Source organism: Platichthys flesus, chromosome 15, assembly GCF_949316205.1.
Source record: "Platichthys flesus chromosome 15, fPlaFle2.1, whole genome shotgun sequence".
NCBI classification, from domain to species: Eukaryota; Metazoa; Chordata; class Actinopteri; order Pleuronectiformes; family Pleuronectidae; genus Platichthys; species Platichthys flesus.
In genome coordinates this window covers 13320903-13345844 of record NC_084959.1, presented here as the reverse complement: position 1 = coordinate 13345844, position 24942 = coordinate 13320903, and the positions used below count along the sequence as shown (strand labels likewise).

At 41.8% G+C, this 24942-nt stretch overlaps 2 protein-coding genes across 7 annotated transcripts in view; both read left to right on the top strand.

Moving 5' to 3' along the window:
* The first annotated feature begins 1074 nt into the window (after positions 1-1074).
* On the top strand, positions 1075-9693 carry LOC133969582 (histone acetyltransferase KAT5). The gene is made up of 16 exons (XM_062406159.1): positions 1075-1161; positions 1243-1309; positions 2356-2424; positions 2569-2705; positions 3315-3383; positions 3469-3651; positions 4382-4552; positions 4644-4718; positions 5831-5893; positions 6142-6390; positions 6667-6756; positions 6843-6983; positions 7075-7168; positions 7278-7437; positions 7552-7633; positions 8312-9693. The coding sequence occupies exons 1-16, from the start codon at positions 1132-1134 to the stop codon at positions 8444-8446; spliced, it is 1815 nt and encodes a 604-aa protein (XP_062262143.1). The 5' UTR covers positions 1075-1131; the 3' UTR covers positions 8447-9693.
* Positions 9694-12025: 2332 nt separating this feature from the next.
* The window catches only part of sipa1 (signal-induced proliferation-associated 1), a 31627-nt gene continuing 18710 nt past the window's right edge, over positions 12026-24942 (top strand). For 5 of the 6 annotated variants that reach the window (XM_062406149.1, XM_062406155.1, XM_062406154.1 and 2 more), the window contains exon 1: positions 12026-12179. The gene's annotated coding sequence lies outside the window, so the exon portion shown is untranslated. Of the gene's footprint in view, positions 12180-12842; positions 13142-24942 lie in introns of those variants that run through there. The other variant, XM_062406150.1, reaches the window with a different exon arrangement.

The window sequence follows — 24942 nt, the reverse complement described above, 5'->3', positions numbered from 1 at the left end:
CCTCTCTCTCTCTCTCTCTCTCTAGATCAAAGGGAGTTGTAAGAAGACGTTACTATGACAACTATAAGAGTTTAAAAGGTTTAAAAGTTGTTGTTACAACTATTGTTTGTCACCTGCAGACACATATCATTTGCCTTCAAGATCCCGACGAGAGCAGAAGCTTCTTGTGAGAAAGAATCCTTGACAACCAACAAGAAAACTACAAGCAACTTAGCAAACAAGAGAAAACTGCATGTGCATCAACTGTTTGAACTTGAGCACACGTTTGTTCAGAGCGTCATCAAGAAGTAGTTCTGCTCTCTGTTGTGAATCATGCAGCAACAACTCCTGAACTCCTTCAGGGGCCATGGGTGAATCATTTTGATGATGAAATGAGTCTTAATGTACAAATAAATGAATATAACTTTGTCCCTTATTTTTTCATTGTTATAAAAGTTGACTTGATCACTATTAGTTTGTAAATGTGATACTTTTTCTATATCATATATACACATTTAGATATTATTATTATTATTATTATAATTAAACCACAGGAACCACACAAATAATCTTAATTTAAAAACAATATAAAGTTCACACATAAACTAACATAATTCTGTTAAAGACATGTGGGAAGTCTGTTCCCCTTTTAAGAAAGATTCATTTATAGACAACGTTGACCCCTGGTGGTAAGAAATGTATAGGACCAGTTCCCTAAAAGACAAAAGACAATACTTCATTATGGCTTCTCAACCCATTCAGGTGCACTGGTTATAATCAGAGAAATTATTAAGTTCCAACCAAATTCTGCATGAGAAACAACAATGTTTTCAACAACCCATTTGCAATATAAAAGTTTTTGAATAATAGAGGACTTTAAGTTCTACACACACAGGTACCAAGCTGGAACATAAACAATATGGATCTAAAGACAGATAAGATAACTAATACATAAAGTAAAAAAACGGCTAAGTAACTAAATTTAGACGTTTAGATAGTTCAGCTATTGTTGCCTCGTTTTCCGGGTTGGTTTTTCTACTTCCGCTCACCAAAGTGGCTCTTAGATGTTTATCTTGTTTTTTGTTTCTTCTTTGACGTGGACCGGCATTTTCCCACAACACCCCGCTGCTGCTGCTGCTGCTGCTCTCACTGATGACGAAAATGGCGGACAGCGGATCGTCGGTAGGTTTCCTAAAGATGCAATTTTATATTAGACGTTTCTCACGCTGTTTTGGTGGAGTTTGACGTGTTGTCTCCCCACAGGTGGAGATTGTGGAGGGCTGTCGCCTGCCCGTTCTTCGTAAAAACCAGGAACACGAGGACGAGTGGCGTAAGTATTGTCCGGTTCTCTTCCCAGTGCTAAGCTAATGCTAATGCTATGTGGCTAATCTTAGCTGTTGTTAACGGGCTCCGCTGCTCAGGGCAGCGTAAACACTCCCAGGGACCCATGCTAGTATAACGACTTTAATTTGAATGCTTACCAAGACACTGCTACATCCGATGAGTCGTTAACAAGTCTTGTCCTGTGGCTGTTTTCATAAATAATACATTTTATTCCCAAAGAGTGAAATCTGTGTGACAACTGGCCTTTGTTTACAATCGTAAAATACACCTGTTCAGGTGGAACAACAGTTTATTTGAATTCTGTCTGGCCCAGTTATAAATGTCAAGTTCAGGCCAAAGTTGTTGTGGTTGACTCTACTTGTTTCTGGCAAGAAGAGAAAAGTAAGAGCCACAGTAAGATCTTAGTTGACAGCCCAGTGGCTCTTCCTTGTAGCTTATTGATACACTTCTACAAACTTATTATGTGGCAGTGTTTACAGTCTTACATTTCGATACACATGCACAGACTGACAGTTTGTAATCTCACATCATTGCAGGGTTTGCACAGTGTTGTGACCCGTATAATCTAAGCACTAACTCCTCATCACCCATAATGTGTAATCTAAAAAAGACATAGTCCTGTTTTAGAGCTTAATTTTATAATATATACATTGGGTGTGAAAATGTATAATTATCTACTCTTACAGAAAAGATAAAATAATTTAATAAATATTCTTCTTCTTCCAGAATCATCTTATTGAGCTAGTACTTTTCATAATTCTTTACTTAATAACATTTTTTAAAAATGGCAAAACCCTCCAAGTGCTTCAAATTAAGTCTTTAAATGGCTTGTTTTTAATCAGTCTTTCATTGAATGATACTCGATTTGCAATTAATTAAACAAACCAAACAGTCAGTTGCCATTTAGCTTTTTTCATTTTAATTGTCTCTGTGCCATCTACTATTACCTCTGACCCATACATGATGCTTTTAACCTATTATATTGGTTGTGAGATATTAAACCTAAAATGTTATTAACTTCTCTTCATACAGCATTGGCTGAAATTCTAAGTGTAAAAGAAGTGTCTGCGAGGAAGCTCTTCTATGTTCACTACATCGACTGTGAGTATTTGTGCATTTTTATCGCTCCTTTGTTTATACTGGACTGTATATAACTGTTATAATCGCTGTGTTGGCTGTATTACACATCACAAAAACATCACAGCAATTGTGTTCTTGTCTGTGTAAAATGACTTGTGTGAAAAGTCAACAAGCGTCTAGATGAGTGGGTCACAGCAGACAGGCTGGACATGAAGAAGCTTCAGTTCCCCAAGAAAGAAGCTAAAACTCCAACTAAGAATGGTCTTCCAGGCTCCCGTCCCAGTTCTCCAGAAAGAGAAGTGGTAAGCGTGTATAAGTACTACTCAACAAAATGTTTATTTTAAATATTGACAGTAACTCATTCATTTCAAACTTTGGTTTGAATATTGGCAAGTGCCTATACTAACCTGTATTGTTGTATATTAATATTTGTAAGCAGTAGTATTTACTTTAAGCATCTTAACACTAGTTAATGAGAATAATTGTTATCAGAACTTTTATAACAACATTTCCACATGGTTTTGTTTGTGTGGTATAAAAATGAAACAAACTACAATATATCAGCCACCAATCTTATGGTCACCCTGCTAATGACTTACATGCTGCTTGAATGAAATGTTGAAATCTACCCACAAAATGTATGAGTTGTTTCCGAGCCTTTATCGGTTCAAAGCTTTTTGCCAATAATATACATGACCCTTTTATGTACAAAAAAATCCCTTAGTAGTGCAGCCTATAGAGAAGTCTTCATTCTTAAGTAACAGATTTTTTTTTATATTCCTATTTCTGTTTTACTAATCCTTCAGATCTAAGTTTTGATTAAAATAATGCCACAGAAACTGTTAAATGATCTGTTTATGTTTACAGTGACTAATTATTATTTACACACTTTGAATTTCTTTTTAATTCAGAGGAAGAGTCTAGATCTCAACGCTCCGTCTGCCACAGCCCCTTCCAGAGGCAAAACTCTTCCCACACCGGTACAAATTGAATTTACCCATTCCAGAAATGACTGAGACCTTGTTTAAGCCTGGTGTTTAACATGCGTCTTGTATGATCATACAGCTGTCGAGTCATACTGAACTGCACGGAACTCCAGAGACAAACAACCATGACACAATAAAGGAAGAGGATGATCCACTCGTGCAGATCAAATCTGGAAGTGATTTAAAGCACAATGTATCAAAGTGTTTGTCTGGTGTACGCACTGGACTTGTAAAGCCAAACGTCAGCTTCAGATCTTTCAAGGTAGCTGGCATGTTTTTTCTTTGTTTCAATCTTTGGTGTAATTATACTGAAAACGTATTGTTTTTCTGAGCTTTAATTGTCTGCAGACATATAAAGAAACAATATAAAACCACATTCGCAGAATTTATTAAATAACACAACAAAAAACAGTGGAGATTGGTTGATGCAGTTGTTATTTTAGGAGGGGGAATAGAACATTTTAAAACTTCTTTGTGAAAACATATTTTTAGTTACATGCAACACACTGCAGATTTACCTGATCTGTGTTTGTCGCATTTTAATGCCAGGATTACATGCAGACATTGGACAAAGTTTAATCTGACTATATCAATGAACAGATGTAAGTAATATTTGAGATGACACCCCTCTATGAAGCAGAGAGCAGAGGAGAAATCTAAACACGCGACCATGTAGAGACGGAAATGAAAAGCCGTCGTATAAATAAGATAAATAAAATAAGGCCATTTAGTTTGTTTAATAAAAGAGCCAAGCTATAGACCTGTTTTTTAGGAAAGGTAACATTAAATGACTTGTGTTGAGATCTGGCGCTATATAAAAAAAAATATAATAGTAGAGAGAATAGTAGATAATGGTAGAGGAAACACTGACCACATGCCTCTTGTCTGGCTTGAATCAAAAATATCTGCAAAGAAATATTTTCTGATTCAAAAATGAGTGGTTTCTGTCTGAATTTCAGGCAGAGTGTCTTAACAATATTTGTCTGCTGCAGAAAAGGAAAGTCGAGCCTGTCCCCATGGTGACTCAGGTACCCCCAGCCCCCCCGGTCCCCTCCCTGCCAAGTTCAGCTGAAGCCACTCAGGCATCTGTTTTTCCTGCTGTGCGGGAGACCAACACCTTCAAGTCCCGCGAAGACCATGACCAGCTCGCCTCGCTCACAACGGTACATAACATCTTCTTGGGCTCTTCAATGTTCGAGCTGAAGTGTTTTATTACAGGTTCATGTGTAACTTTTCATTTCTATGCACCGATAGAACGGCACTGCCCGACGGCTCATACCCCCTCAGCCCGGAAGGAAAAGGAAAGCTAATTGTGGGGGAGCTGATGAGGTATGAGGCTAATTATTTTTCAGTTATATTTCAGTTTGAAATGTGCCATCTAAAATACAAACATTGTATGCTCACCTCTGGTAGAATTATCCATGTTAAAAAGTGAAAATCAATTTAATGGTGCACAGTATTCCATTATAACTTCACAGGCAAGTAACAAATTATGTAAATCTTAATGCTCATAATGTTTCTGATGACACACAATTTCTTAAAGAAGTAAAACAAAGAAATGTTTTGTCTTTTTGGTTTTACTCTTAACATTTAATTTTTCACCTTTGTCATATCTGTCGCCATTAGTGACTACAAATATACAAGTGCATTGAAAACATATTGATTTACATAATAATATGTTACCATATAGCATGTATTGCTGGGTTACCGTAAGTTACTGTTTTAGTTATTCTCTACATTTTCGCGTGTCTTTAATTTTTGATTAATGTTATATTGGCCTTGTAATTGTTGCAGGTGAAGAATTAACTAATTTAAATTTTCAAAGCTATTACACCCAAAAAAACTCCCCCAAATTCATATTATTATTCATCTTAAACTTAAGCATTTGCAATTTGTATTTCTGAATGTTTATGATCTTTTAAAGAAATGTATGATGTTGGCTGCATAATCCAGCAGGAGAGCGGATAATATTTTGGCCTATTTTAATTCATACACATAGCAAAGCAGTGACCTGCACTGAAAAAAAAACCTAGCAGATCAGAGTTTCTATCACTCCATCAAGCTTCTCTCACACATTGTATGGAATGAGAAAGTTGCTGCAGCTGATATATCTGCTCACGTCTCTGATGACCGTGGCCAGTGGGGTTGTCGTATAAGTGAACAAAACATCCTCTTAAACCCACTTGAAATAATTGGTGGTTTTGTGTTTGCACTTTTCCTCACTATTCATTCACAGTTGGACATTTCTGTCATTGTCAGAATTGCTGGTCGGCTACTCATGAAGCCACCCTGAAATATACTATAACTACAATGTTACACTAAAGTCCATTATTGCTTTCAATCTGTCACCTTAACCAAACTGTTCAGTGTAAATAAGAATTGTTTTATTCTCCTCTTTAGTTTGCTCAAGCCTGTGTTTTTGTCTTTTTTCCCTCTGCTAGATGATAAAGGTTTTGCAGTATAACAACCCTCAAAGTGCCAGTGTCTTTCTACCGCCACCAGAGGTCTGTACAATTTCCTATTTCCACGTTGATTGTGTGTTGTGGTCCAAATTCAGCTCTGCCTTAGTGGGTCCGATAAACCTGAGGGGGAAATTACCTTTGATCCAAGTTTAGTTTTCAAATTCTGTAAAAATACATAAAATAAAAGCATCTGCTCATTTGATCGAGCAGCTTTTTTGTTTTTTGCTACTAAAGAAATAGCTGCAACAGTAGGGTCTAATGTTTGTAATGTCCACATTGTTTACTGCCAGGATTCCCAGGACAGTTCGGATGGCATCCCATCTGCACCCCGCATGACAGGGAGTCTGGTGTCTGACCGCAGCCACGATGACATCGTGACCCGGATGAAAAACATCGAGTGTATAGAGCTAGGACGTCACAGACTGAAACCCTGGTACTTCTCACCATACCCGCAGGAACTCACCGCGTTGCCCATCCTCTACCTCTGTGAATTCTGCCTCAAGTATCTCAAAAGCCTCAAGTGTCTACAGAGGCATTTGGTAAGAATCATCCGTTTGTTCTTGGCTCTGGCGGCTTACGCAGATTTTACAAAACACCACAGGGGACAGGGGGTCACACATACACAGCTATCACCAGGAGAATCCACCAATTGGTCTCCAAACTATGTTCAATTCCTCCTGTACGTCTCTGTCTCTGCTTTTGTGTGTGATTTCCAAAAAACATTGGAGACTGGCAAATCGGGCTGTAAATCATCTAGTGTGAACAAGACTTTTGAGATTGTTGGACATCGCTCTCATCCTCTCTCATCTTTACAGACAAAATGTAACCTGAGACATCCCCCAGGCAACGAGATCTACCGCAAAGGCACCATCTCATTCTTTGAGATTGACGGCAGGAAAAACAAAGTAAGTGACTGATATCTTTGTCTCTCCTCAACATTTGTAAAGCATTTATTATGTTTATCGTTAATGTGTGCATTTTTTTTTTTCAGATGTATTCCCAGAACCTGTGTTTACTGGCTAAATGTTTCCTGGATCACAAAACCTTGTATTATGACACAGACCCTTTCCTCTTCTATGTAATGACGGAGTATGACTCCAAAGGCTTCCACATAGTGGGATACTTCTCTAAGGTACATAAATCGTGCAGACGATTTTGAAACAACCTATTTTTTTATGTCCTCGTGACAAAATCTAAACATAATGAGTATTTACTGTGTGCAGGAAAAAGAGTCAACTGAAGATTATAACGTCGCCTGCATCCTGACCTTGCCTCCCTACCAGCGGAGGGGCTATGGCAAGCTGCTTATTGAATTCAGTAAGTTTAGTAGCAAAAACAGTGTCTGAGGACTAGTAGTAGTATTTTGTTTTGGTCATATCTGTGTTCTCCTCACCGGTGCTGATTATCTGCTCACTGTGTTTGTCAGGTTATGAGCTGTCCAAGGTCGAAGGGAAGACGGGAACTCCAGAGAAGCCACTTTCTGACCTTGGTCTTTTGTCCTATCGTTCCTACTGGTCACAGACCATCCTGGAAATTCTCATGGACCTTAAACCTGACAATGGGGAAAGGCCGCAGATTACCATCAAGTATGTGACTGGTGCCATTTTATCTCAACTTTAATTCACCTCTTAACAAACCTTTCAGATAAAGAAATTGATAGTTTCCCTTCTCTCATTTGACCCTTTCTTGTTGTTTCTCAGTGAGATCAGTGAGATCACGAGTGTAAAGAAAGAAGACGTCATTTCAACACTTCAGTACCTCAACCTAATCAACTACTACAAGGTGAGAGACCCCTGCTCTCTGTTACGAAATTGATGTTCTGATCTAAAATTATCTAAAAAGTAGGGCTGAACGATATATCGATATCAACATGCGCGATAGACGTATCGCAAAAGACACCGTGGCGCTGCGGTCGGGCTGTGACCTTTCTCCTGGCCAAAAAGCTGCTTGTGGTCTCTGCCTCCGTAGCCAGGGACTGCTTATGTTTGTTAATCGCAAATCATATCGTCTTTGTGATATTACACAGTGTTCATATCGCATCTTTTCCTATTATAGTGCAGCCCTACTAAAGAGCAACATAAATGGTAATGGGAAAACAGCAGAAGTTCGTAACCGTGGCAATTTCCAGGAAATGTTTTTCAACTCTAAACCTTGAGTTTCCTATCATTGAAAGAAAATTACAAGAGTATGGAGTCAGCAGAGGACATTCATAAATATATTTATATAAAAAATATAAACCTATATTAGAATAATCTCAGCGTGAACAGAGTGGTGGAAAGAAATCACTAGGCCATGTTTTGAATTGTAAGTTCAAGAATGTTTTCAAAGTGAATATATTAAAACAAATCCGGTGAAAAGGAACATTGTTGTTTGATTTAATGCAGAACTTACATTTTTTTAAATATTATTCAATTTGCTGTGGAGAGTATGAACTGACTTTGTCTTGTCTTCTGACTCCAGGGACAGTACATCCTGACTCTCTCAGAGGACATAGTGGAGGGGCATGAGAGAGCGATGCAGAAGAGACACTTACGCATTGATTCAAAATGTCTTCACTTCACACCTAAGGACTGGAGCAAGAGGGGCAAGTGGTAGAGCCCGAGCCTGGTTCACAGAAAACCATCCCAGACTTTCAGATTACAGACTTAAAACAAATGATGGATCAGATCAAGTTTTTTTTTCTTTTTCTCCTCATCAAGAACCTCAATCAGACCAGACAATGAACATAAACTGTGACTTGAGAAGCAGAAGCTTTTATTGCCATAGCCATAGTTAGAAAACTTTGTTCACTATGATAACACTTATTAAACAATGCCATAACTCACTGTCCAAACCTTAGTCATCACTTTCTAAGTAGATATTTTTCTGGTGTGCAGACATCAGAACCTCTTCCTGTGTACAAAGGTTTGAGTAGTAATAATAGTGATTGGAAACAATACCCACTGATGATAGGACTGGTTGTATTTATATATATTTATATCAATGACTCAGTGTGATCAGTATTGGGATTGCGTTACAGGAAAGAAAGCACAAGGAATCAGACTCCACTTCTGTTTTCAGAGTAAAGTTCTGCCAAGTCAAGCTCCTCATGGCACACAGTGCTCATCTGTTTATTGTGATTCCCCTGGCGTCGGTGCCTGAAGAGGAATGGAAATATGCTGCTAAAGGCTTCTGGATCCTTGTGTCAAATCAAAGTCGATTATGCTACACGTATCTCTATATATACAAATATATATTCAGAACTATTTGGAAACAGACAAATATTTAAAACTAGACATAAGATCCGATGTTTTAATGTTTTTGGTCAGTTCATGTTTATCTTTTACAATAGAAGCTCTGCTTTTCATGTCCATGTATTTTAAATTGTTGGAAGCGTATATGATTTCTGTTTGTGACCATTCAGGTGAATAGTTTGTTTTTCCTGTTCATCCCCTGTTGCGATCATCTGTACTCAATGTGCAAGAGACAAATCCATAAGTTAAACATGTTGCTTGTTACTGTACATACTGAACCTGATTATTAAAAAACCTTTAGAAGACAGAAGCCATGTTGATCTGTTAGAGGAATGTACATTTTCTGTACAGTTGTATTTCTTTTTTACTTGATGTAAGCTAACAGGCCTCACAATAATTACAGGACAAGACCTTAAAGTGATATCTTACTTTCAAGTTTGTGTTTTTATGTTTACATGTGAAATAATTTAGCATATCTTTATGTGAAACACAGTTGGGAGTATGATTTGAACCTTTGATTTGAAAAGCTTGTTGGATTGATAAAAAAAACATTGTAAAAACCCCTGTAACGTGTCTTTAATATTTGATTTTAAAAGTGTACATTTCCCACCTCAGCATCCTGTTTTTATTTAATCGGCCTAGAGTTCTGAGAACCACGTTGAATAGCCAGCAAAACTCGAACGTCACTTACATTAATAGTGTAGTGAAGTTAAAACACCGGTAAGTATTGGTACATGCAAAATGTATGTAGCATTGCATAATTGCTAATTTCAAATTTGAAGAGATAGAAGTTAAAAAAAAACAGACTCGCATAGAAGAATAGAAAGCCGTTATTCAATTGTGACCGGCCTTTGGGGAAAAAACTTAAGTGGGAAATATAATCTGGAAAATAAGATTCTTGGTATTCAAAATTAAATAAGAAGACTTGAATTCATCAAACTCATCTTTAAAAATAGAGAAACATGCATTTTTATCTTAAAAATCTGGCCAGTCCTAAATACTAGATCTTTCATTTCACTGTGTCTATATACAGTTTGTCCACCAGGCGGCAGCAGCGTGAATTTTCTTTCTTTTTGTGAAGTTGCATTAGCCGAGTTCAGACCGCGATCTGAAAGCGAAATGAGTGATGTTCGTTTGAATCCAAATGTAAAAGTGCAACCTGATCATTGTGGCTGTGTTACAGGACTGACACTCAGCTTCTGATCAAATGTACACACCGAGGCTACAAGATGAAACAACTGGACTGAGGAGGAGACCTGAAGCTGCAGGACAGAGCAGGTGGACAGACAAACACTCAGGTACAGATTCTGCTGCATCTGCTCCTATTTGGATTGATGCTGTTAAATGGGTGTGAATCAGGTCTGAATCCTCAGCCTTTATACTCGACATTTCATCACACACATGTTCCTACTGCACCTGGCAGAGCTACACCGGTCCCCATGAGGAGAGCGAGAGGAATTTCACACTCATCTAACATCCTCCTCCTCCCCCTCCTCCTCCTCCTCCTCCTCCTCCTCCTCCTCCTCACTGATTGGCTGTTTCTGCAACATCTGGACCTCTGAGAATAAATAATGTTTAATTCTATCACCATGGGCTGTCATAAAGTATAACACAGAAAATATTATATATATATAGACTAGAGCCAAAATAATCAATTGAAAAATCAAATAAGAGCAAAGTGATCAAAATTGTACAATTCAATTGCTAAATAATCTGAATATCCTCGGGTTTAGGCCTCTTTATGTGAAGATTCCCTGCTTTTATCTGTTTTCCATATTTCACAGAATATCACATTGTAATGAACAGATCAGGCAATTTAAATATGACACAGTGTGTGCAAGAAAAAAACCATTCAGATAAAACAAAAGAGAATTAGTGTTAACAGTCAGATAATAGTAGATAATCAAGAATATTGGGTGATGGAAATATCTGCTCTTCACACAGCTAGGAATGATGATTTAAATGGAGATTGCATTGTCTGTCATTGTTTCAAGTAGCAAACACCACGAAACTTTAAAATGTCAACCATGTCTCTCTGCAGAGCTGCAAACCTGACTGCAGTCTCAGCGGGACATGTCCACACGGTGGCACTGTAGCACCGATCGTAGTGAGGCCTTTTTCCTAAATGACCTCTAGTGAGATATCCGGGTGATTTGTGATGGTCTGAACTTTCAAACTCTTGTTTACATCAGAGGTCGTGACCTTCTTCAAGGAGGTTAAGTTTTCAGCCCTGTTCCTTGGTTGGTTTGGAAGCAAGATTACGCAAAAACATCTTAACTGATTTCCCCCGAAACTGTGTAAAAGAATGTGGTATGGGTCAGGGAAGAACCCAGAAATGCTTTTTCACTTTCTATAACATTTTGAGATAGGGTGTTTTTTATTAGATACGTTTAGGAATCTGATTTCTGTGAGTGTGATTGAATTCAAGGGATCTGTTGGGCCCTGGCGAAAGTACACGCTCTAATGAGTGCTGTTCTGGCTTTCTAAATGATATGGCCTTTTTTCTACATCGATATTATATTACACATATATAACTTTACATCCTCCAGTATGTAAAGATTGCCAAGGAGTATTGGTGTTTGAAATTAGTTTTCATGGAAATGTAGGTGACATCTCTCCTGGTCCGGATGTTTAAAATGTGATCTTATAATGAACTGGTTATTTGTAGTGGCTTCTCTTTGTCCTCTCCTTTCTCCGGTTTAAACCAACGCTGAACCCTGGAAGCCACAAACTCCCCGACAAACACGCTCTGAGGTAGGTTGGTTTGTAAAAGAAAACTGTTTCACTGCTATCAACCAGTGCCTGGGCTCTTATATTTTCTTATCTCTCCAAGACACACATCACCAGCAACACAGGCTTGTCCTCCTCCTCCTCCCCACCCCCAACCCCAGACCAGAGCCTCTGACCTGGTAATACACACACACCCACACGCACACACGCACACACGGCCATATGTTACAGCCAGGACGAGCCTCCAACCAGTAATTAGGGGGATGGTGCCGGACACTTGGCTGCGCCGCTGCAGTGGAGGTGGAGCAGCATGATTCATCTTCTCCTCTCCTGAGCATCATGTTGTGGTGGAGCCGCGTTCACAGGTACTTGTTCTGTAAAGGTGCAGAGGGAAGGAAAGAGGCCGAGCTGTGTTGTTATTCTCCTGCGCTCTCATTGTTCCTGAGCAGGCCGGTTGTTTGTTATGGTCTCGACCCACACTGGCTACGTTTGGGGAGTACACAGAGGTCTCTACAAGTAAACACAGTGTCACACACACACACACACACACACACACACACACACACAAACACACAGCCATTTTCACCTTTGCCCTTTGGCCTTTATCTCTGCTGTGCAGAAATGTCAGCTTTGGGTATCAGAGGAGGAGTCTTCAAATGAAAGGTGCTGGATATGATGATCAATATTCATCTGGCAAAGGGTTCAGTTCAAGCCAAATATGAAGGTTGGGAAATTGTGTTCATATTGTGTGTTGATACAACACTGGATCAGCGTCTATGCTGCCACACAGTCCACTTGTGCATGTCATCTTTTGAGATCTTGAATTTCACGCTCTCTGAATATCAGTTTTAGACACAGAGAGCTTGGCCTGTCTCTCTCTGACTAGGAGCTGAGGAGGGGGAGGAGAGAGAGAGAAGCCGGGTAAAGCTCTATGTGTGAAAGAGAGAGAGAAAGAGGGAGGAGGAGGAGGAGAAAGAGGGGGTTGGCTCTAGTGTGATGTGAATGGAATAGAATCAGCACGAGAAGGAGAAAGAGGGAGGAGGACAGCACAAATCAACCTGCCTCTTGACTCCAACAGCAGAATAGAGGAGCCGGCACAGACACACACAGGGAGATCTTGAAGTGTGTGTGTGTGTGTGTGTGTGTGTGTGTTTAAATTGTATTTCTGGACAGAGGAAGGGGACGGGAGGAACTGAGGGAGGAGGAAAGCAGCCTCACCGTGGAGATAGATAGCAGAAACATGCTGTCATGGGGAGAGAAGGGGAGGGAGTCGGCGGAGAGGAACAGGATGACACAAGGCAGGGTCGAGCAGAGCTGAAATGTGGAGGTAAGCTTTTTCCTTTCCGCGTCGGGATTAATGGAGGATTCAGATTCCAGCCGCCCCGGCGTCCCCTCTCTCTCTCTCTTGGTGATGATGAATTCAGGAGGATGGATGTGCGCACCGTGCCACGTTACCCCTGTACAGGCACGCGTGTGCGCACACCATCCAGCCAGAGACAATGTAATGAGAGCGACAGAGGATGTGCAGTCATGGCCCGGTGGTATCGTGTCCTCGTCCGGCTTCCACCTCCGTGCCCGTTGTTTAGTTGTCAGCTCTCTGTTTTATTCTGCCGCGCAGCGAAGCCCGGATCGGATCAAACCGTTTACGCGCAGCGATGTGGGTTTGAATCCAGCTTCCAACCTTTGTCGCATTTCATCCCTGGCCTCCCCCCCCTCCCCTCCCCTCCGCTCCCTGTCTCCCGACACTCACTCCCCCCTCCATCACCACCACCACCATCATCTCCCCTGTCTCCCTCCATTGTGCACCCTCTCCAAACCGGGCAGGGTCGTTTTTTAACACAGTGTTGTGACATCGCCAGGACGCCGGTGAGGAACCTGGTGGCTGCAGGACTCAGGGGATGAGGGCAAGGTGGGGGGAGGAGGGGGATGGAGGGTGATGGAGGGACACTGAGAGAATGAAAGAGAGACGGATTGGGGGGAGAGGAGATGCAAGAACAAAAAAAAAAAAAAGAGAAGCGGGGATTTAGATCCAGATACATATTTTAAAAGCCACTAGTCAGGGGGGGATGTGCGGCGGTGGATGGGTGTGTGTGTGTGTGTGTGTGGGGGGGGGGGGGGGGATTTGCGTGGATAAAGGGGGTTGTAACGCCGCTGCATGTGACGTGCGCACACAATGATGGAATGGAGGAACACCAGCCAGGAATTGGGGTGTTGTTTTCAAGGTGGCACAGAAAATGAGGGATGCAGGAGTCGCCCCCCCCCCTTCTCCTCCCCTCCCCTCCCCTCCTCACCTTCCTCCCTGCCTACCCAACTCACCCACCCACCCCCTGCACTCTCTGGTTTAGGGATGGGGCTGTGTGTGTGTGTGTGTCTGTGTGTGTGTGTATGTGTGTGTATACGAGACGTTTGGGTTTCAGGGGCAGGACGAGGCTGCTGCTGCTGAAGGGAAAGAAAGGCAGGGATGTGGGGGGGGGGGGGGTGGTATTAAGCAGCAGCAGCTTACATAAGCCAGTGCACTCAAAGGACAGGCCATTTAATTTACATTGAGCCGCACGGTTCCTCGTCCAATGTGGTATTCACTGTGGTTGACACGGGCAGTTTGAATGATCAAATGCAGTGGGTCCTGACGTGGTGGTTCGGGGGTGATGTTTGATGACTGGACGTGAATCGATTGTGTTTGTGTTGATGTTTTCCATCAGGGTCAACTCTAACTGTAGGGCTGTTACTGGTTTTCCGGAGGACCACTCACAGAACAGTTTTGCCGTTCACACCTACAGTCCGTCTATTAGCTGCTCTTTCTCTATCATACACACATTCACTGCATTCACAATTGTCAGGGGCAAAATGTGGGATTCAGTATCATGCAGGACGGAATCAAACTGCCGACCTTCTAGTCAGTGGACCACCCGTCCTATCTCCTGAGCCACAGCCGCTCTGTGTGTGTGTGTGTGTGTGCATGAAGTTCACTGACAGCAGGTTGCTAACAAACTTATTCCTCCTAAACTCCACTGCTGCAGACTTATGTGCTGCTGCTGTCCACTGCCCTCACTGCATTTACAGATTTCCTCTATCAAAGTGCTGAGACTCGTAGTTATGTCTAAATAGTAAAAAGTGCACGTGTATGCCTGTGCACAGATATTTTTTTCGAAAAACCGACTTGAACCAGAATAAGTGAAGCCTCTCTAAAGCATCCTTGTGTAATTTTCTTTGCAATCCCCATAAATTCAGAGCGTCATCTTTATTCGGCTTAAAGAACTGAGAATTTATTTCTGAGTTAAATTGATGGAATCTTTTGGTAAAGTAGTGGTTTTCATATGGTCACACAATTGAACCATCTCCAACAGTAACATGGATGACATTTACCTGTCTGCTTGCTATTACTATGTAGTTACATCCTTGTTTGCCATAACGGACAATAGGCGTTTGGATTCAGATTGCACTTAGAGTGTCTGTCTTTTTTTGGGGTTAATCTGTGGATTACTTTCCCAATCAGTGTTTCCGTCTCGTAGAATATTGTAAAAGATTTATAAATTATTATTTCACCAAGCACTTTTCACAGAGCACACTCAAAGTCAGAGCTATTCAGTTTACAGTCATTGATCATCACATTTCATCACCTCTTAAAAAGCTAGAAGCAGAGAAAGTTTGGCATTTAAGCTTTAATTACTTAAGAGAACAACTTTCAAAATTGTTGCAGTTCATTGATCGACTAATTGTTTCGTGGGGGGGATACTGTGACTTTCAGGATATATTTTTCAGTCTGGACCCACGTTCAGTCCTCGCTGAGACCAGTCTGTTGCTCCTCAGCTCCAGCGCCCGTTATTCATTGATTGTGTGAAACTCTCAGCCAAATTATTTTGCTGCCCAAGGTCACCGATGGTCCATGAGCAAAAAACAACATACGTGCGTAAGGATACTGTCATTTCTTAGCAGAGTTATTTCCAGCCTGTGTGTCTTTCCCTCGGATCAGTTTCCTCTGTGGGTTTCATACTATTCCAGGTTGAGGGAAACAGTCAGAGGAGACTATTGAATCGATCGGCCTACTTTTATTCCCTGCACCACACAAAAGCCAAAAGAGCTCGACTGGGTACCTGTGTCATGTTATGGATTCTTATTGTCCAACACAGAGACAGAGCTGTGAATATAATCTTTAATCCCCGACATCAGAAACCAGTGTAGAGCTCCAGAAGACGGCTCTGTTTATCAGGGTCTGTAAATGCAGGTGCAGTAGTGAATAACCTTTCCACTGAATAATTATGATGACAGTCCAGCAGCATCACACAGTCGTGCAGCACGACTCGGTTACCCTCCAGAGCCGGTAGCTAATATTTTCTGAAGCAGTTTGTCGGGCAGAGTTCAAACTTCGCTTCTCGTTGTTTGTCCCGTTTCTAAACTGATTGATACTGTGACTCCTGAAATGACTCCTCACCCACATAGCCTCAGCTTCAGCCACCAGCTGACAACAGGCAACAGTTTGCTTTTCACAATAAATACAAAAAGATGGAGATGACATAAATGTTATTTCTAAAGGTCTTTGTTTTCACAAAGATCCTTATGTGTGTATTTTTGCAAAAACTAGAATAGATTTGAGAATAGTGACTCTAATGCGCTGTTTTGTGAAGATCACTGTGGGAATTTAGATGAACGAGTTGCAAAGTTACCAGGCAGATTTTGCTCTGCTCTGAGTCAGCATCCTATCAGTCCTCTCATTTGGAGCCATTTTGCATGGCTACACCCTGGCAGGCTCCCTGTGGTGGCTCAGCGAGGAAGGCAGTTGGACAGGCGGAGCCTTCCCCTCGTTGGATGGCAGGATGCCGGCAGAATAAGCCACTGGGTGGATCCTCTTAGCTTGTGCTTGGTTGTCACCTGGCCCCTGTTGGCAATGGCCCTAATGGAAGATCAGGCCTTATTGCTTTTATGTAAGTTTGTTGCCCTTTTGTAGCCATCCAGTTGAACTTTGCACTATATCAAAGGACTGGAAAAAACAGCACAATCACTCACTCACAGTGTCAAAGTGGGATTGCAAATTTTGAGATAAATTAGTGTGACAAATATTCACTGAAGATCTTTATCATTAGGGGAAATGTTAGTCACTTTAGAGACGCTATTCTCTTTCTGAAATGCAGCACTTAATGCTTTTTAAGCGTCTGCACAAACACAATTCTGTCAAATGTTCAAAATTACACGTGGGAATAGCAGCCATTAATGTCACGGCATCCAGCAAAGAAAGTGATGCGTTAAGTACAAAGAAAGTCATCATTGTTGATGAACGATGTCGCTAAATAAATGATGTAGTGAGATCCTTGTACGCAGAGAGACAGTAACTGAATCAGGCACATCTAATAACAGAACCCTGATGTAATCGTCCTAAAATATGTGGATGCGTCTGTCTTTATGAGACATCTTTATGTAAGCATGTGCTGTTAATACTTGTGAATCTTTCTGTTATATTTACACAACCCACGTTGATAAAAAAAAAAAAATACTTGACCCACGTTCACACAATGCCCCTCTCTGTTATGTCACACGTACATAAAACCATCCAGTGGTGCAGCAGCTCCTTGCTATTGTCCACGTTGCTATAACAGGAAAAGTGCACTCACGGGTATTCAGAGCCAGTGAAAGCAGACCAGGAACCATCATTCATGGTTGCACCACGTCATGGAGATAGAGATCAAAAAGGCCGAGAGGAGAGTAAAAATACCATCGTGAAAACAATTCTGTTCTCGGGGCCAATGCACGAAATACTGCAGGTTATACATTTTCAAACTCAAGGGCTTCATTGTTCCGATACATCTGCGTGGAGGTGGTTTCAACCGTATCGGTTCCACACGCACGTAGACGTCATGACGAATGCAGAAGTGAGAGCAGTGTACCTCTCAGTGCTGCGTCGTGTGTTGACTCTTACGTGACCGAACAGCGACCGCACACACACAGGAAACTGACTAAGAGATTTTACCTCATGAAGTAGCAGCGACAAGGGCATGTTTGCTTTGAAACGAAAGTCAATCTTATACCTAAGTGAACAAAAACAAAATTAGCGGCAGAAATCATAATAGTGGCCCCCCCCCCAGCCTCTAGGCAAAAAGTTAAATTGAGCAGGTTCTGTGCATCATGGCTCAATGAATCATTTCATGGAAACCTTAGTGTTTTCATTCACAAATGTAAAAACCACAGATGCACTGAAGCTGTTCCTTCAGTAAAGCAGCCTATGATTACTCTCGTAACAAATCAGTAGAGAGAAAAGGTCAGAATTACCATTTGAGAAACAAACACAAGTGAAAAGGATTCTGTGAATATGTCATAATCAATCCACATGATTCAGATGTTTACAGTTTAAAGCCTTTATTTGTCTCTTCATAGATTAAATCTGTTTTTAATGCATTTTTAATGGATGTGAAAGTTTTGCCAGACTGCCAACTTTTGAAAGCGTAATGCAGTAGTGCTGCTTACCAACACGTCCACAAAAGCCATAATGGCATTAGGGCTCAGTACTGATTCATAAAATCTGCTTAGCCTCATGTTCTCTTTTATGAGATGTATTTGGAGATGTGTATTACCAGGCCATCGTGCTCTGGGACTGAGCACCCACCCAGACATGCCACACTCAGAAGTAATATCTTGTACAAGTAGCAGTCAGAGTGGGTCACCATGAAGGGAGACCTAACGTCACCTTAACAAGTGTGTAATGTGTGACGGGATAAGTGATCAGCACCTCGTCCCAGAGAAATAGTTCCCACCTCCCTGTATGAAATTGTGCAATATTAGTGTATTTTACAGTGGAAGACATGAAGTCATAAAAATGGAGGTAGGGACTGAAAAAGGGAAAAGAAATACAAATCTCCACAGAGAGAAGCTTTTCTTCAAGGAGTAACAGGTGTGGTTTACTCTTCAACCTGGCCTTGATTTCTCCGTCAATCCGCGCTCTGAGAGTCTATTTCTCCAATTGATGTGTCCTCTGAAATCCTAATGGAGATGGACTGGACTGGTGCAGATTGTGAGTTTCATGACGTCCACTTAGAAGCGGCCTTTCCTCGCCGCCAGCAACGCTTATCGAGAGCAGCTGAAGACAGATTTGGGAGATTTTTCAGCTGAGAAATGGGTTTGGGCTCCGTCGGCTCCGCTGTCGTGTGTCGCCGCCACCCGGCCACATTTCAGTGGACACTAGTGACGGTGAGGAAGCGGAGGAGGTCAGCGTGTCGTCCTCTGTATGTGGGGGGGGTAACGTTCAGTGCCATAAGAGCAGTATTGGGCTGTTTTTGTCGCCTCGGAGCTTACACAGATGACAGGGGGGGGGGGGGGGGGGGGGGGTAACAGTGAACCTTTGAGCTCGACATAATAGATACAGTCATGAAGCTGAGGGTCAGTTCCTTTCCTCCGTCACACACACACACGCCTACTCACAAACGTGCACACAAACACACACACACACACAGGGGGTTGCAAAGGGACAGCTGCACTTCCTGTCACGGTTAGGACAGTGTGCCGCATCTTTAAAGCACGGATACTTATTTTATAGAGTCAGCAAAGACACACAAACCATCTCTCACATTTCGGCCTTAAATCTGCAAACACACACACACATACACACACACACACACACACACATGGCCTTCCACAAGGTGTATTTTCAGCTACACAGGAAGTGGCAGTGCTCTGCCAGTACACAGGGTGGATGTCATGGCAAATAACACGTCAAACAATAGTAGTGTGAGTTCGGTACTTTCTTTTAGGGAACGTGCACGTAGCTTAGATGTCAGAAACAATAGCGCTTGATACTGTTTTTTCTAGAGTGCATCACTTTTAGGTCGGGCTATTTATTACAAGAGGAAGTGAGGTTTTTAATAAGAACAATACTATAGAAGGAGCTTTTCAAAGCAACTTCCTCTTTGCATTTATTGAAACTGGAGGGTCACTGTTAATGCATCCGCTTTGACAAAACAAAAATAATAATAATAACAATGTATGCACTGATTGTTCAGCTATCAGATTAATTGCAGACTCCCAGTGACTCCCGGTGTCTGACTCTACTACACTGTAGCAGCTCATTTCTCCATAGAACAAAAGCAGCCCTAAAAAAAGAACTGAAACTGTACCAGATGACGTTAAAAGAGTGACCTTTTCCGTATTGGTTTACTGTAAAATGAGCCAGACGTGCACAAAGACACAGACGTTTGGACATAAATCATAACAAATCAGCTCTAGTTTGTGTGCATCCTCGATGGTTCAGGAGTGGACGAGGGAGCGACCAAGCCATGAATAATTAACATTTTGGTAACCCTCGCCCCCTTTCGCCCAGCCTCATTCATAATGTATGGTGCGGAACATTTATTTTCAAATTTTTGAAGGACACATTTTAAAGGGGAGCTGCTCTCCTTGAAATTAAAGTTATTAGATTGTGCGGGGACGATGCTGGGGCCTACTGTACAGCCCGGGGGGAGGATTGACCTCCACATACGACCATGACAACGATGCCATACAGCAGAGCAGATACAGACAAAGACGGCTTTTCATTGACCCCTTTCTGCTGATTGGTCCTTCTGCGGGCAAAGGCATTTAACATTTCCTCTGCGTTTCCTCTTTCTGGAGCTAAATCATGCGCCTTCTTTGAAATAGGACAAGACGTATACATTAAGGGGAAAACCCATTGTGTCCTTAAAAGATACAAGTTAGCATCAGTGTGCTGTGACAAAACTGTTGAAAGAGGGGACAGGTGTTGTGAATGTTTGTGTTGCGATTCTCCAGTCGTCATTTTTGAAGGAATAACTGCCAACCAGCATGTGTCTGCTCGTTTATCTGTCACCTTGACAGGCTGTGGAAACATTGTTAAAGCAAGAATTCAAAAAATCAACAATCACATTATCTCCACTGGTGAAAATACATGCATAATATATATGAGGCCAAAAAATGTGTGGAGAATGGCTCGTGCAAAAAGGAATTTATTGTGACAGAAAGTTTTTTTGATTTTTGGAGATTTTTCAACAACCTTCTCTTTTCTCTGCCTCCTCAGCTGTTATATAGATACAGATACACCTGCAGATACATATATTTAACCAGAAACCTTTTAATAAATATTTACAGATAAAAAGAAAACCCGTACACGACCAGAATAGACTGAACTTCACATCTTTTTTCAGCATGCATAATCACAGATATCCCTCAGATGTAGCTCCCTGGCTTATTTAGTTTTTGCAGGTATTGCAGACGTCTGCATCTCCATCTTTGGAGTATAAGTTATAGTCTCTGAACTGCATTATTTAGATCATTTAGTGTCGACTAATACCCACTTTTATTTTAATTGAATTATCGCACTGCTGAGCTGATCTGTTTCCCCTCATCACTTCATTGTACTGTTGTTGACCCTGTGTAAACTTGCACATGACAAATAAAAAGGTGAAACTAATACTTAACAAAAAAATGTATGCCGGCCAAATTCTGTCCGATGTCGATACTCACCTATGTTACTCTAATATTGGCAATTGATACATCAGATGGCCGCTATCCTTATAACACCAGCCCATTTGACACCTGGTTCCAGGGATGCATGCTTGTCTTTGGGGACCAATAGCTCAGACTGACATTTGCCAACCGCTTGAACGAGGGAGGGAGATAAAACACATGACAAAAAAAGACAGAGTGCTGCAGTACCATCCACTTAGCAGCCTCTGGACTTGGCCCAGTTCACTGTCCGCAGTGTGGTGAAGAGGAGGGTGGGGCCGGGTAGGGGAGGGGGGGGACGGAGGATGCCTGGAGCAAGTGTTGGGCTTCAGAATTAAGTCATTTCCTGAATCGTATCCAGCCACGTTAATACCTATTCACTCTCCTAAAAGCATCGCAACCAGCTAAAGTTCAGATTCTCTTCAGCAGCGAAGCGGGGATGCAACCTGATCTGAAATCTAACAGGGCTGCGACGGATCAATAGTGAGAGTGGGACTGAGTCTGGCTTTAAATTTCCCAAAATCAATCTCTATTAAGGAGTTGATTGAGACCTTGCGGTTGAGAAATCGGCAAGCTGGCTTTTAACTATGAGGATGGACGGTGACACTCGGGCAGCTGACCCCCGCACTTTCCGAAAGAAATATTCACCGAAGTGCAACAACATGTATGGCGGCAGATGTTGGTGTTAGTGCCGGATTCTTCATCTTTACGTGTGATTTTAACATCACATGTCACACCGGTCGGCTGCTTTGAAACACCGCTTGCACAACACGTGCAGGCCTGCAGTGTATTTCACAAGTCTTTTGACACAAAGACGACATTATGGTGTGAATCTTAACAGCTGCTGCAACTTGACAGAGTGACGTGACGGAGTTGATAAGGCACAACTCATGTCCGCCATCACATCTAATTGCTGCTAAGCTGCTAAGCGGATTTCCACGGCTTCACCCGAAGGGGAAAACAGATCAAATCTCAATCGTCCACCTTTTTCACCATTAATCGGTGGTTCAGTGCGAAGAGAGCACACAAGTGGATGTTAAAGTTAATTCCAGTTACTGGCAGAGAGCAAACAACTGCTCATTCATGCTGCAGGGTTGCAGCACAGTCCGCCATAGGTGTGGAAGTGTTGAGTTGGAACGATGACGACACCCATCCTCTCAGGGTTCAGAAGCCAGTTGTCTCTTCCTGTTTCACAGGACGCAGGCTTGCACGAGCGGGCGCAAAATAAGTCAAGCGGCCGTGACTTCCCCAAAACGGTGCAAGCCTAACGCAACTCTCTTCTGTCTTCGGTTTGTGTCCTGACGGTTTACGCTAGAGGCCCGTTGACCTTGTCCTGGGCTCAACGTGGAAGTGGTCGTCATTTGTTATCATAAGTTAAACCAAACACGTATCCCAGGCAGCTGTGACCCGTCCAAGTGAATCTGGTGCAAAAAGGACAAAAGAATATTGTCCAAGCGACAAGACACAATCCTGAAAACAGATAAACTGATGCTGCTCCACCGGGTCATTTCACATTTCCTTCCTTTTCTTATCCAAGTGTTAAAAGCAGATCCTTAACTCTCGGTGATGTAACAACATCAAGAACACGAAACTGGAGCTGAGCACGCAGAGAAATGTATTTGATAAAATATAGATTTATATTTGTAAAATATAGTCTAGTTGATACGGGCCATGTGAGCACGATACTGCGATCATTACAGTCGGTGCACTGGCTGAGTTGCAGGAATAAACACTGCTGTCTGCATGCATTATTGAGTTTCTCTGGCACAGAGACTGGCTCTGGTACCGTGAGGGAATCTGCAGAGGGCAGCTGGCTCCCAGTGGTCTTAGTGGATTCTCTAAATCTTAAAATAAAAAATCCTGGAGAGCATCAGTAGGACGTGTGTGTGTGTGTGTGTGTGTGTGTGTGTGTGTGTTGATAGTTTCAACAATTTGAATAACAAAATCTGCTAAAATATTGAGCAAACAGCTGTTATTATGAACGAGTTGGACCATGTGCCTGTATGACAGCCTTCCTATTCACGTTTTGATTCATGTGACGTTTTTCTTTATTAGTTAAGATGACACATGGAAATATCAGTGATATTACCACCAGATAATAGCCATATCCATCCATTATCTACACAGTTTATCTTTTGAGGGTCCTGCACTTACACTGGGCGAGAAGCGGGGCACACCCTGGACGGGTCGCCAACCCATCACAGAGGAGTCACACAGACACAAACCATTCACACCTCCATTTAACCTAAGTTGAATGTCTTTGGGCTGTGGGAGGGAAGCTGGAGAAAAGCCACGTATTCACACAGAGGACACGCAAACTCCAGCTGACCCAGGGTCTACTTTCGCTGTGAGACAGTGCTGAGCACTGCATCACCCTGCTGCTGCATGGCGTAATGTAGGTCAGGACAGAAAGGTCAGGAAGTCCTCCTTGAGGCCATTTAATACAAAGTGTTTAAGATGCTCCGGCTAACCAGCTGAAGTGAAGGAGAGGCTGTGTTGCTGTTGAAGTGGTGGTGGAGTTGTGGCTCAGGGAGCGTCAGAGGTCGCACACAGGTTTCCATCATCTCATTCGAGCAGCACTGTGGACATGGGGAAGCTCGTCCAACTGTAACTGCGCAGGGTGTTGGTTTCCTGTGGTTACAAAGTTATCCATTAAAGACCATATAAAGGTTTAGTGGATTAAAGCTGGTAACATTGTTTGGTATCAATGACCTTTATGGTTTTTTTCATATGAAAGCAAGATATTTGGATCAAGAGGTAGTTGTTTAAATGATGAAGCTTCACTGGTTTTGAGTTGGGAGGATGGACGGTGCAGTGACATTTTTAAATGACTTACTGAAATCTAAAACAATGGGTTCCCAAATAGACAGGAACCTATAGACAGCAACCAGGAGGGGGCAGGGACAAAACCCAGTTCTGCTTTACTTTGTATGTCTCTTTAAGGTATGTCACACACTTCTCTATAACACACACAGAGGTCAGCTTCTAATCAAAAGCAGGCCACTTTTGCAGGAATAACTATAATATAGTAGTATTTAAAATATATTTAACTGGAGTTTTCTGACTACCTGGTGAAGATTTGATTTGTCGTACATCAGAAATGGTAAGAAAATGACTATTTTGCTTTTTGAACGTTTGGCGCCTGCATGACTGAAACTAGATACCATCACTTTCTGTTCCCGTCTTTGATTCGGCTTCAAGCTGAAAGTGAGTGTCACCCTCACAGTGGTAAACACAGATGATTAATAACTTCATAACACAGGACCAGATAGAGGCTGACACACCAGACACACCATGTGGAAGTGAATTTTGCAAATGATGAAATAAAATGGTTCTGTGCCAAATCTCTTGAAATCAGGTTTAGATTCTGTCCTGAATGATAAGTCAAATATAACATGAATGATAACAAACTGAATGATAACAAACTTTTTCAAGTTAGTCAACATTAGTTGAGTGTTTTATGATCAGGCTGGGATTCGAAGTAACTTATCAGGAATACAAATGTTTTGCGCGTTGCACGTTTTGAGAGAATTTGTTTCATCACAGGCATAAAACAATTCAGAATTTCATGCTTACATGTAGTTGTTTTTTTAAGCTTGACGTGATTTAACAGATTAAATCATGTTTATATTTATCCACAACCTTTTTTCATGTGGCCGCTCAACCCATTCAGGGCCTTGACATGCTTTT

Bases quoted from the DNA above. Each gene is read 5' to 3' on its own strand.
- LOC133969582 (XM_062406159.1), top strand. From the start codon at position 1,132: ATGACGAAAATGGCGGACAGCGGATCGTCG. The intron at 3,652-4,381 runs GTAGCTGGCATG...TGTCTGCTGCAG, and splicing joins TCAGCTTCAGATCTTTCAAG to AAAAGGAAAGTCGAGCCTGT. The intron at 6,757-6,842 runs GTAAGTGACTGA...TTTTTTTTTCAG, and splicing joins TTGACGGCAGGAAAAACAAA to ATGTATTCCCAGAACCTGTG.